General features: G+C 37.5%; 1 protein-coding gene across 4 annotated transcripts in view; it reads left to right on the forward strand.

Annotated features, from left to right (window-relative positions):
• LOC105219659 (equilibrative nucleoside transporter 1) overlaps positions 1-14,770 on the forward strand; it is an 89,674-nt gene that overhangs the window by 57,161 nt on the left and 17,743 nt on the right. For all 4 annotated transcript variants that reach the window (XM_011195949.3, XM_011195951.3, XM_054225441.1 and 1 more), the window contains one exon: positions 14,595-14,770. In XM_011195949.3, the coding sequence (XP_011194251.2) occupies positions 14,595-14,770 (176 nt within the window). The remainder of the gene's footprint in view (positions 1-14,594) is intronic.

Consider the following 14,770-nt stretch of genomic DNA (forward strand, 5'->3'; position numbering starts at 1 on the left):
AGAGAGACTCTGTCGTCGAGTTCTGGCATTCACTCCGGTGGATGAACGCCTAGCCACAATCCGCATCAAAGCGAGGTTCTTCAACATATCGCTATGATTTGCGCCCACGCCCCGACGGAAGAGAAAAGCGAAGTGATCAAAGATACCTTCTATGAGCGCCTAGCGCTGCCCCGCCACGATGTCAAAATCGTGCTTTGCGACTTCAACGCTAGGGTGGGTAAAGAAAGTGTCTTTGGCACAACAGTCGGAAAATTCAGCCTCCATGACGAAACATCGCCAAACGGTCTGAGGCTGATCGACTTCGACGGCCCTAAATATGGTCGTCTGTAGTACTAGATTCCAGCATAAGAACATCCATTAAGCTACTTGGCTGTCCCCGGATCGAATCACTGGCAACCAGATCGATCATGTGACAGATGGAAGACATGTCTCCAGTGTTTTTGATGTGCGTACGCTTCGTGGTCCCAACATCGACTCAGACCACTATCTTACGCACCCGCCTCTGTGTAGAAAAGCGCACAAGGAAGGTTCGAGATCGAGGAGCTGCAATCAGAACCGACAGCCGAACGATTTTCTACTCGACTTGCACTCCTGCTCTTTGAGAGCACTCATCACCATCTCGGTATAAGGGAACTGTGGGACGACATCTTAAACTCACTGCGTACCGCTGCAACCGAAACCATTGGCTTTCGGAAAAGTCAAAAAAAACCTGGTATGATAAGGATTGTCGTCTCGCAGTGGAGAGAAAACAGGCTGCCTACCTCGCAATGTTTGCGCTCGACCGCAACACGAGCGGGATGGGAAAGATACCGAGAGCTGAAGAGGAAAGCGAGTCGCACTTGCAGACAAAAAAAGAAAGAGGCTGAAATGCGAGAGTATGAAGAGCTTGACAAGCTGGCCGACAGGGGTAATGCTCGAAAATTTTACGAAAAGATCCCTGGTCAAACTGAAGGTTTCAAGGCCGGAGCACACTCCTGTAAGACTCCCAGAGGTAATCCAGTTGTTGATGACCAGAGTATACTGTGTTTGTGAAGGGAACACTTCTCCAGCCTGCTGAATGGCAGTAAAAGTACAACACCAGGAGATGGCGAACCCGATTCCCGAATCGACGACGATGGAACAGATGTTCCATTGCCCGACCGTGAAGAAATTCGAATTGCAATTACCCGCTTGAAGAACATCAAGGCGGCGGGGGCCGATGGATTGCCGGCCGAGCTATTCAAATATGGCGGCGAAGAGCTGATAAGGTGCATGCATCAGCTTCTTTGCGGAATATGGTCGGAAGAAAGCATGCCCGACGATTGGAACCTCTGTGTACTCTGCCCAATACACAAAAAGGCCCACAAGAGACCCCACAATTTGCGCCAATTACCGTGGTATAAGCCTCCACAACATCGCGTATAAGGTTCTGTCGAGCGTATTGTGTGAAAGACTAAAGCCCACCGTCAACAAACTGATTGGACCTTATCAGTGTGGCTTTAGACCTGGAAAATCAATAACAGAGCAGATATTCACCATGCGCCAAATTTTGGAGAAGACCCGTGAAAATAGGATCGACACACACCATCTCTTTGTCGACTTTAAAGCTGCTTTCGACAGCACGAAAAGGAGCTGCTTTTATGCCGCGATGTCTGAATTTGGTATCCCCGCAAAACTAATACGGCTGTGTAAGCTGACGTTGAGCAACACCAAAAGCTCCGTCATGATCGGGAAGGACTTCTCCGAACCGTTCGATACCAAACGGTGACTCGCTATCGTGTGACTTCTTTAACCTGATGCTGGAAAAAATAGTTCGAGCCGCAGAGCTAAACAGAGGAGGTACAATTTTTTATAAGAGTGTACAGCTACTGGCGTACGCCGATGATATCGATATCATTGGAAACAACACCCGCACCGTTACAACATCCGATGAGACGACACTAGACGTTTTCGAGAGAAAGGTTTTCGGAAGATTTATGGTCCCTTAAACATTGGCCACGGCGAATACCGCAGACGATGGAATGATGAGCTGTATGTGTTATTCGACGACATAGACATAGTCCAGTGAATAAAAAGACAGCGGCTACGCTGGCTAGGTCATGTTGTTCGAATGGACGAAAGTGCCCCAGCTCTGAAAGTTTTCGATGCAGTACCCGCTGGTGGAAGCCGAGGAAGAGGGAGACCTCCACTCGGATGAAAGGACCAGGTGTAGAGGGACCTGGCTTCGCTTGGTATAACCAATTGGCGCCAAAATGCTCGGCTATAACCGCGTAAGCGGTGTCTACGCCAGTCAAGAAGAAGAAGGCTACTGATGAAGATTCGTTTCTTCATTATAGATTGTAGTTTAGAGTAAAGCAGTATAATATATTCTGATGGCCAATAAATTGTAAATATAAATAAAAAATGTATTTACATTGATATGTAATTGAATGAGTTGGTTTTTAAATATTATTTAAAAAATGCAAAACAATGGAATGGCTTTGAAGCCGAAATAAATGTATTCATGTCACCCCATAAGACTGGAAAAGAATGGCAAAAGCTAATATTTTAACAATACTATAGTTTTAAGCAATTTGTAATATTCGATTTACTTCTGAGGTATAGATATTAACCCTGGTCGAGACCAACGGTCTGATACACGTAGTCGAGACCAATGGTGCTTGGCTAGTCCCCTATGTTTACATACATTTGTATGGAAATAGGTGTTGTATTTACGCTCATATATGTACAATATAGATACATTTTTGAAATTTCTTACCTCTCGATTTGGTTTGGGCATACTCTGAACTACCTGAAAAAGAAAAATGAAACTCGTATGCGGTTTTTAAAATGAAATACAACGCATTCCTTTTCGTTCATTTTTTGATTTATTTAAGAGCATATGAATCATTTTTGAGCGATTTTTCAATTGATTTTATGATGATGGGTCCTGAGGAATACAAAAAAAACATATTTAATAAATTTTCAAATGCTGTTGACAAACTGGATTTGAACAGTTAGAACAGAAAAATCGAGTTTTACGACGCAATATATCGCTTTCTTGCAAACAAAGTCTGCAATCTCTCCTTCCTTTGAGTGTGTCAGCACCTTTTGATGTTGAAGCTACTAATCGTGATGGGATGTTGAGTGAACGACCGAAAAAGGATTCAAAAGCCAAACGACAGGATAGATGGTTGATAACATTGGGATTGTTCATACGATTTTCGATATTGGGCGTAGCCAATGTTCTCGATAAATTGTCAAGAAAAGTGCGTCGTGCATCCTTTTTATCTACATGGTCGATTTCTTTGCAAACTACGAAAGCAGCCAATCCCATCACATCCAACAAGTTGCAAAAAAAGGCAAATGTTCATCGTTTCGTTGGCCGTTTTGTAGTGTAATGTAATGTAAATCTGATCCATGCGGTCAACGCCGGCCTTTGTTGAATTATAAAATAAAATTGCTTCCGGTTTTTTGGCTTCACCCTCACAATCCTTTGTGTAGTGTAGGGTTGAAATCAAATTGACTGCCTTGTTCTTTTTCGGATCATAGCTACAAATCGACACGAGATTATCGTGAAATTCGAAAAGAGTAGAAAGCAACGAACGAGACGGATTTTTTTTCAATTCTTCGGCTAAACACTTCTTATTGGAATAATACCGACGAAAGCAAGTCAAATGGTAGCCAATCGTTTGGCTCCTGTCAGTGTTGTGAAAAAGTTGTTAGCTACTATTGTTCTGCCGGTGTTTTCGTACCGTTTCACAAGTTTGAGCAATACATTTTCTCCTTGGTTCACTTCACGCTCTCCGCCATCCTTTTTTCCCGTGTACAATATACCTTGCAATGGATATTTTGTTTGTGAGTCACATGCCCACCAGATTTTCACACCGCATTTGGCTGGTTTTGATGGTATGAATTGCATAAACTTTTCCTTGCCACTTTGACTGTTTCTCTCTTTTTCTCTTCTTTCGCACGAACAAGTCGAGCGCAAAGAGCTCGCTATAGACCCAAATGAACATATTTATGCATGTATGTTGCCAAGCACCATTGGTCTCGACTAAGGTGTAATATTATAATATCCTTTTTTCGTCCTTTTCGATACGATATCCTTGAATTTTACCTGGAAGCGCAAGTCGTTTGCTACACTCTAAATATATTTAAATAACATTTAAAAACAAAATATGCCTGGCCAGAGCCGTTGATATCTCATTAATCTGAAGGACGTTGCACTTCGAAGCAGTAGATCCGCTGCTACGTTTAACACAGCCACTTGCACTTTAAAAACGCTAAATAGTCTTGAAGACTTTTGAAGTGCACTCCACCGCACGAGGATCATACAGAATAATAATTCCACTATGGTTTCATATATCGAAAGAACTAGCATACCATAATTCATATTCAGCCTTATGGTAAACTTCATATAAACGACATTTCCAATAAAAAAACTAACACATTTTTGTTTTTTGTATCATGTATTTCACATGGGGAAAAACTCACATCTTCGAAAATTTTCCCTTATTGTAAATGTAATTTTATTAATGTGGAAAAGCAAAATTTGTTCACAAAATAAATTGTTGGAACAAGTATCAATATTAACAATTTAATTAATTTTAAAAACTTTTTTAATATGAAATAAGGTCTACGTATATTAAGTAGTTCTTTGGCTATATGAACCCAAAGTTAAATTAATATTCGGCGGTATTCTTTTGTGGTGGAGGGTCCAAAATGCTTCACGACTATTTTAGTGTTCTTATAGCGCAAGTGGCTGCTAAAAAATTGCACTGGATCTATTACTTCAAAGCGTAGCATCCTTCGGTGAAGTGACGATTCACTCTGGTAGTAAGTGCTCGCTGACTACGCGCCTGATACTGGTAAAAAATGTCTATCCGTACTTTCAGTCGATACCAGTTATTAGGTAATAACGTAACGTAAGGCTAATGGGCTTTCAAGGCTAGGCATGTAAGTCTTAACTACGAATAAATACGAGCACCACCTACGCCCTTGTGATCTACAGGAATGTTGGGTTTCAGCTGAGCTGGATAAAAGCTGGTCAGTCACAAGATCCTTCTGACCCAAGGAAAATCGTAGGATGTCTAGGGCACTATTCGCCTTCAGTAATACTTCTTTAGTTATGGGGGTCGTTGACCCATTAAAAACTTTATCCTTGCGAATTTAGAAGTAAAAAACATTTGCAGATTTGTAGTAGGTTCAATTTTCGAGCCTTAATATCTATTAGGGTATTCCTTCTCTTGTGGGAAACAGCCATTAAACCTAACCTATGGTATTTAAAAAAAAACACAGTTGAAGTCTTTGGTGGAAAATCCTGATATAGTAAACAGCTTTTACATTGAAAATTTGGAGAAAGTGCATGGATTTTGGAATAGTAAAATGATTCCCTGGATATCATGAGGCAACCATCGAAATCGATTGCAGAATAGAACGAGATTGTTAAGCTGTCCAATGTGCATCCGTTCAAGTTATTTATTAAATTATCCTTTCAAATTTACTATTATATTATACTAGATAATCTATGCTTTTATGCTAAAACAGTCACGTAATTGGCTTTATAAACGGAATATTCATTTAGTGTTCTAATACGAATAATCAAAAAATCAAAACAAAAACATGTGTGACACAATGCCGAAATTCGAATATAAGTTTTCATTCACACGAAATCCATGATACAAAATTTTCTTTCGTGTGGGAAAAAAATGCATGATACAAAAAACAGAAATGTGTGAGTTTTTTCATTCGGAATATCGTTTCACATGAATTTTATAATAAGGCTGAATATAATTTCACGTTCGAATTTTCCTCATTTTGCTTTTTTTTTAAATGAACCCACGCAAGAAACGGCAAAGTACATACATACATATGTGTTAGACAGTGTGTAAAACCTTATAACTTTTGAAATGTTTGTTTAAGCCTGTGCGAAGTCGGAGTGGTATGCTAGTCCCGAAGTCCTGTCATGTATTCCCTGAGTAGTAAACATCAGTTAGGATAATGCAACTTGGTTTGCTAAACATTTACGTGAGTCAAAATATTTTTTACAAATAGTTAAATTTGAAACTATTGCATGTTGCGGTGTAAGGCGTTCTAGTCTTTGGAAATTATTAAAAGAAGGATTTTTCCCACCACCTGTGTTAATTAAACAGACATCAGAAGGTTATGGAGTCACAGGGAGTGATGACAACGACGCTAAGTTTGCCCCATTATTACTACAGATATTATTAAATATCCAAGCATCATCCCATCTAAACAAGTTCCATATGATAGTTATTGCCCTAGTGTCGAGTCATACTTATTTAAAAGATCGTGTAGCATATGTGGCCTATATTTTTTTTCATATAAAGCCACCAATCAACACAAACAATCACATAAAAAAAAAGAGCTGTTACCTATTGCGAAAATTCGTCCTCAAAGAATTGCGGCTAGATGTACCGGAGAGATTCTCTGTTTAATGAATGATGACGATTCTTTATGGATGGAAGAAGAAAATGTTGATGATGCGAAAGATGTTCCTGACATCCAAATTCAGAACGAAAATGAAGTGCCTGATTTACCAATAATAAATGATATAAAGGAGTGGGTCAAAAGTCCATGGACACAAGATGTTTAAGTTTTGTATTTTTAATCAGCATAATTAAGTATCTATTATTTCTTGACTAGTCATCCGTTGTCTCTGTACTTTAATATTTAACTCAATGTTGAGTTTATTAAAGATTATACAATAAATATAAGAATCAATAGAATAACTTGTTTTTTTTTTTTATTTTATGATAAATCCATAAAATTGGAAAATGGGTGACGGAACGTCAGTTCAAAATGTGACAACTTGTGACAAGGCAGGGAGGAGCGGTTAAAAAGTCCTTAAATTCGTGTGGCGTAATTTATGGATGGCCCCTAAGTGATGTTCCACTGTTTCCTTGGTGCCCTGCTCTTTGCATTCCACTCGATCTGACACACTCATCTTATAGGCGTGCGCCGCTACTAAGCTGCTAATGTGATAGTTTGATTTTATTTAATAAGTGATGTCAAATACAGTATTCTTGTAAATTTTTATTCCGCTATATTTACATACTAGCAGACCCCTCTGGCTTCGCACGGGTTTAAACAAACATTTCAAAAAAAACTATCCCATATTGCGTGGGTTCATATAAAAAAGTAAAATGGGGAAAATCCGAACATGAAATTATATTTTATTTGTAATGAGCTAAAACTTATTACGACATCAAGTCTTTGATGTCCGTTGTCGTTCTCTCTGATTGGGAACGCTTCAAGTTCGATGCCCTTGTGCGAGCCTGTATATTTCTAATATTTTGTTATTCAAGCCGCTGCACACACCCCGTACTCGATTCTCAAGCGCGTACTTGAGAGGTTTTGAAATTTTGTTCAGCAAGCAGCTGCGAACGCTTTTTACTCGACTCTCTGGCACGCGATTGCGATGCGAAGATAATTACTTGCTAGACGATTTTCAATTTCCGATTAAGATTCTTAATGACGGAGTCTTTTTGATACCCTCACCCTCATTTCCAAAAAGTTGAGATTCAGCAATAAATATACCCTATGTTACTCGGGGTGAATGTAGCCATTACAAACATATGTACATAAAAATCTTTGCTCTTTATAATAGTAGTATAGATTATAAAGTGAACCAATTAGATGAAATTCAAAACTGTGTTATATGGGAAGTGGGTATGGCTGTTAACCGATTTAGCCCATTTTCCATCAGAAATATCACGATGTCAAAAAAATATTAGTTACCGAATTTCATTAAAATTGGTCGAGTAGTTCCAGAAAAATCGTTTTGACCCAGGGACAACGCCACTCCCATTTTCCATATAAAAAATCTGAGTGCAGTTTTTTCTGCCATTTCTTTCACTTTTAGTAATTTTCCAAATACCCTTTTTATGAGTGGTTGGTTATTATACAATTTCACCTATTTTTATGATGTATGATAGTGTAGCTTATATAGTTTGCGAAATATATACAAAAAACATAAAAAGTTCATTCATATATATGCCCCTCCAAATTGTGATCCTCTGTACCAAATTTTACTCTATTTATAGCCTACAGTGACAGACATTCGTTTAAACGCAGCCTTATTTTTCATTTTGCTTCATTCTCTCTCTTTTATCAATGACTTGCTTAAAAACAAATTCTATGTTATATTGCTTGCTAGGCTAACGGGAGTTTGTTTGTAGTGCAAAAGCCCAGGTTCGTTGTGGTTGTTATTTTAAATGCAATTTTTTTAATAATATGATTAAAAATAGGCAAAGAAGGCGAAAACATTTGGTTTACTGGGAAAAACAACTGGATTGCTTCGTAAAATAAATAATTAATATTATATATATTTAATTAAAGATTAAAATATATAATATTAAATATTTTATCATTATATATGTTTAAGATCCAACGCTTAATAGAACATGAGTGCTCTGCTGCGTACACATGATATGACGATTTCGACTTCTGAAATTTTCGAAAACGAAAACGGAACAGTGAAGTACAGAACATGGCATAACAGACAGATATCCGGATTTCAAATCTACTCTTCACCGTGATCATTTTGGTATACATAACCCTATATCTTAGGTGACACAAACTATACTAATTCGATCACTGTAGCAATAGCAGTTCAGTAATTTCAATTCTATCACTGAAGCAATAGCAGTTCAGTGATTCTAATTCGATCACTGTAGCAATAGCAGTTCGAAAAGTAGCAATCACCGTTCAGTAGCAAGAGCTGTTCGAAAAGTAGCAATCACAGTTCTGTAGCAATAGCAGTTCGGAGAGTAACTGCCTTCCCTAAATTAAAGCGGTAGAGGCAAATGACTGTCAAAAAATTCTCATGCCCATACAATTTGTATGGCGCATACCTAAAAAACGCGACGGCGATGCTGAGCGGTTGAAATTTTCTATCTTGACAGAGCGTTCCGAAGTAAAGTTGGCTGCGAAAAACGAAGTTTCTCTGTTCAATAAAATTTCACAACAACAATTCAAGTAAACATTTTGATAATTGACGTAAAGTTGCCGCTTTTATTTAACGCTGAGCGGAAAAAACGTTCGGCCAACGCTTTTATGTATTTAGGGAATGCAGTAACAATCACAGTTCAGGATCGCAGAAAAAATTTTAGTCGCGATTTTGATACTTTTGGGTGCGGTGATTACAAAATCTTTTAAATGCTCTACAAATTTATTAATTAGTTAATTCATATTGTGTGAAAATCATTTATTTGCGATTTTTCTACATTTTTTTTTTCAATGTAACGCAGCTTTATTAACAACATTTTTTATTTTCTGTTCCGTTGCGTAAATGATGGTTTCCCAACTCGTGAACACTATATTGGGAAAAATGCCAGTTGATACTTCCAGTGTCCATTAGTCAATTCACTTCAACGAAAGAACATTGGCCAAAATTATAGTAACTACGATTGGTTCAGTGCACGTGCAACTGCACTGCCAAAAATACAGAATAATGTGACAATTGAAAGAGACTTACAAGGGGGCAGAATGAATAATTCTACGAATTCCGTTGAGTTCCAAAGATTAGCCATTTCAGTTCAAACGTATTCAGTTTCCAGTGAAACCTGGATTTGCGAGATCAATCAACAGATCACAAGAACAGTCGCTGGAAGTGAATGGCAAAATCTGGAAATGCCATAGTTTTCACATGGCCAACTATATCTGGCGTGTTCACGAGTTGGGAAACCATCATTTACGCAACGGAACAGAAAATAAAAACTGTTGTTAATAAAGCTGCGTTACAATGAAAGAAAAATGTAGAAAAATCGCTAAGAGAGTTATAGTTTTGCTCACATAACGGTTGTTTGTAAGTCGTAAAAATAATCGAGTAAAGGGTTATATATATCGCAATGATCAGGATGACGAGACGAGTTAATAACATGAGTATAAATAAGATATCTTGACAAAACTTGGTACATATGTTCCTTGGGACGGTAGGAGGGTTGCTATTGAAAATGGGCGAAATGTGACCATTGCCACGCCCACAAAATGGCGAAAACCGAAAACCTATAAAGTGGCATAACTAAGTCAAAAATAAAGCTATAAAAGCTAAAATTTGGAATAAAGGATCGCACTAGCGGTATTTGCCGTTGCCAATGTTTAAGGGACCATAAATCTTCCATAAAATCTTTCTCTGGAAAACTCCTAGTGCCGTCTCATTGGATGTTGACATCGTCCACGCTTCCACAGCATAAATTAGGACGGAAATGATGAGGGACTGCGTTGGATTTCAAAGCTAACATTATCATCGGTGTTGATGCTGGTGCCTAGGTATACGAAATTATCTACAATTTTAAAGCTATGACTGACAAATATGACGTGGGACCCAAGAAGCGAATGCGCTGACTGTTTTGATGACAGGAGATATTTCGTCTTGTCCTCGATCATAAATATAAATATATATATTTGGCGCAGAAGCCGCTTTGGCTTGGTGGATTATAGCCACATCCACCAGAGCGCACCTTTTATCTCTTATAGAAGATTGTACCTTCTCTATTTTGTATTATTTGTTCCAGCATGAGGTTAAAGAAGTCACACGGTAGTTAGTAACCCTGTCTGAAACCTCGTTTGGTATCGAACTGCTCGGAGAGGTCCTTCCCGATCCTGACGGATCTTTTGGTATTGCTCAACGTCAATTTATACAGCCGTATTATTAGTTTTGCCATACCAAATTCAGACATCGCGGCATAGAGGCAGCTCCTTTCGCACAATACGCTCGACAGGACCTTATATGCGATATTGAGGAGACTTATACCACGGTAATTGGCACTGATTGTGGGGTCTCCTGTTTTGAGGATTGGGCAGAGCACACTGAGATTTCAATCGTGGGACAGGCTTTCGTCCGACCATATTCTGCAAAGAAGCTGATGCATGCACCTTATCAGTTCTTCGCCGCCGTATTTGAATTGCTGTGCCGGCAATCCATCGGCGCTTTGTTATTTTTCAAGTGTTTTATTGATATTCGAATTTCTTCATGGTCGGGCAATGGAACAACTGTTCATCATCTTCGATTGGGGTTGGAGAGATGTTCCCTCCATAAACCCAGTACGCCTGGACATACGTTACCATATTACCTCCTCGGTCCCTACATGATAATGCTCCGGTCTTGAAACCTTTTTCCTACTCACGCATTTCGGCCTCTTTCTTTTTACGTCGGCAAATGCATCTCGCTTCCTCTTCAGTCTCGATATCTATATCACCCTGCACGTGTTGTGGTCGATCGCAACGTTGCGAGGTAGGCAGTGGATCTTCTGCGATCTACATTAGGCCAGAATGATCTCGCATTCGCATTGTAGGACTAGTTTGTTCCAAATCGGCTGGTGCGTCCGCCATGGGCTTTGAGTGAACTAATTCCTGATTCAGATTTGAAAAAACTTGGCAGGGGATCGGATAAAATGAAATAGAAGCTAATCTTGGCCGCAGCGCGCTGGCTAGATAATAAGTTATAGTTCGAAACAACGTCATGTTCTAACTTTTATCATTCAAATCAACTCTTGAGCTGAGAGGTATTTTATTTAACACTTCCCTGCTAGATGTGCACACATAAATTGGCATCCGATATGTTTGTTGCTTAATCGATAATTACCTTCTTCGTCTTTTACTTAGCGTGATATATCATTTAAACTCGAAATATTTTCCATATATCCAATATATCAAAACATTTTTAATTCGAGGAAAATGTTCCCTTCATTTTAGTGGTTTCCAAACGGGTGAAAGATTTTGTAGTAAATTTTGGGATATCAAAATGTCAAAATAATTATGTTCTTTTTGTCTTGTGGAACAAAATCCCAAGTACCAAATCTTTTTTTTTATTAAATCCATCTATTTATAATCTGTAGAATGCAATTTGTCTATTAAATATATTAAAGCCATTTGTACAATATGTTACTATTATCAAATACTTAGTTTGCTATTATATTTTACAACTTAGTGTCTTCACTGTCCAAAACCGGTTTTAAAATAAATTTTTATAAAAGCATCTTATTTTTAAGGAACTAAGATCAAGTAACCAGTACATTTTTCTGGTCTATATTTTAAGCTGTTCACGTTTTGCTTTTACATTCTGATATGTTATATATATATAGATTCCAAAATTGGCAATAATTGTGGAATAAACATTCTTTAGTATATTTTTGAGAATATTGTTAGTAAAATTATTGGCCTATGATAATTCATTTTCTGGTTTGCTTGGCTTTGAAAACATTATAATTTCGCCGCATTTTCATGCTCCAACATACTGACGCTGATGGTCACTATTAAAGGCAAACGGCTTGAAAATATTCTTAAGATGGTTACAAAAAGCGTCAGCTTTTCTTTTTTTAGATCTACGTGTTACTGGCATCCTTCACTGTTACTTGTGGCTTCGGAGGACGTATTAAATATTTTCTACCTCTCTAGATCGGCATTCTAAAGAAATTCGGCTATCGATTCTTCTTGCAGCTCTGCTCGTTTGGATTTTAATTGATAGTCTTTTATTATGTATCCATCAGATATGACACCTTGTTTTTCCCCGAGGGTTGTAGGAGAAGCGAGCGAAGCGGCAAGTATGTTGGGCTGCCTGTAGACAAAACGTTAAAGTTGCATTGGGAAACACATTGTACAATCCACGACCTTTGGGTATCGTGAGACGTGATCACTGAAAGAAGCGGCTTGAATTGATGGTACTGGATGATTTTATAAGAATTTGCCGAACCACCGTGTGCTTATTGTCTTGATGATTTTAAGTAATATTTAAGTAAGTTTCTGAAACCAGGAAAATATCTTTGTTGTTAGGTTTTATAAAATACTCAACTTCCAGTTTATGATAACTCAGTACATTGGCGTTCCAAATCCCTATTTCAGGGGATTTTCAGACTTAATTGCATAACTTTGTTAAGAGAGAAGGCATCATATTTATTAATGTTGTGGTTAATTCGATTTGTTTAAAGTTTTCCTCTTATTATATCTGCACAGCTGACGTTTTTATTGAAAGGTTGTCGTTCAATATTCGAATGATTGGTTGATGTGGACTTTGACTTGTTATATATTGACTCCATTTTAGATACTAACTCCTGATAAACTCTACAACCGTTATAATTAGCGGTGTGATTTAGGGGACAATGAAGCATTTTGGTGTAGAGTTTTTATTCTTTTGACAAAGAGTCGTTGGGTGATCTAGTCCACATTTTACACATCTAAAAGGTTTTTTGCAGTATTGATTGGTATGGCCGAATTCTTGACAGCGATTGCATTGTACCAGATCGTAAGATTTTCTAGGTGGGCATCTAGGAAATTTTGCTTTTTGCATTTACAATATTTCGAACTTGTGACCTGACTTGTAGTTGAAATTTTCTCTACCAATAATAGCTGCAAACATTTTAATGGTACTCACTTGTAATACAAAAATCGCTTTTGGTTTATGATAAATTACAGTAGTTGTAGGAGAGTCTTCTTTTTCCTTAGAGTTGCGGACATCAATTTGGGCATCCCAATCCAGGCAGAAAACCGGTTTGAGTTGTTTGGAGCTTCATTAATTTTTTTTTTCATAATTTAGGAGAATAAATATTCTCTTGCTCTGTTTCTTTAGGTTGGTATGCGGTTTGTCAGCTTTCGCTGTCCACACTCGTCCTGTTGACTTCAATATCATCGATCATGAATTGAATGTATTGTTTGTTTTTGTTTTCTATTCTAGTTTACACTCTTATTTTACAAAAATTACACTTGGTTTAAATAGGTTCACCCAGAGCTAAGTGCCTGCGACTGTACTCACTATGCACACATTAGGAAGTGAAGTGGCAAATCAATTAAATTTTCTCTCTGCATTTTTTTAATCTTTAATATCCAAATATGTAATATTCATGAAAGAATTTGAATAAAAATATTTTCAAGATGAGCCTAATGAAAACTTCAACCAGGACAGGAGCTAATTGATCAATTAACCGGCCTTTGCTCGATTAAAACGCATATTAAGATCGACTTACCATACAAAATAAAATCTACATTTATTTTTAATCGACTTAAAAATCAAATGAAACTCTGCTACAAAGACGTACGATATACGTTCTTTGTCTGCGATTGGCTGAATTTTTTGATAATAAAAAGCTACGGTAGATGTCGCTGTTAAAAATATGAATCAGCTGATGAAACTTGCCAACTTCTTATGAAAAGCAAAAACAAAACTGTATAACAGCTGATCGGTTATCACCTGTATGATAAAAGGCAAAAAAGGGTTTCTCAATAAAAAAATTTAATTGATCAATTAATTTGCCTGTCTAAAAACGCTATAAAGAGCTACTGAACTACAAAAAATAAATAATTATGCTTTAATAACTAAAGCATCTACAGTTTTCCAAAATTTTCGCTATCAAGTACATATATGATTCCAGTGTATGCAGCCGACCGATTTCAAAACGGAAAATTTATGGCGATTTCGATTGGCACATATCAAATTGGTGCGATTCATATAATTATATAAATAAATTTAAATTTTCGGATGGCAGTAGAAAAGAACCGCAGCAGTAGCGTGCATTTTTATTACCGGTATTATAAATAATCTAATTTTACTAAGGCAAATTGTATGACCCAATATTATTGATTGACTATAATTCAATAACAATAATTTAATTTTTTAGCCTGGGCCCAAATATTTGGCAATACCTGTGACACTGCGCATTATTTTCATACCGTTATTTCTTTATTGCAACTATCAACCTCTTAATACAACTAGGACATTACCGGTCATAATACAAAACGAATGGATATATTGGTTTATTGCTGTTTTAATGTCATGGAGTTCAGGATATTTAAG

Source organism: Zeugodacus cucurbitae, chromosome 2 (genome assembly GCF_028554725.1).
Source record: "Zeugodacus cucurbitae isolate PBARC_wt_2022May chromosome 2, idZeuCucr1.2, whole genome shotgun sequence".
NCBI lineage: Eukaryota > Metazoa > Arthropoda > Insecta > Diptera > Tephritidae > Zeugodacus > Zeugodacus cucurbitae.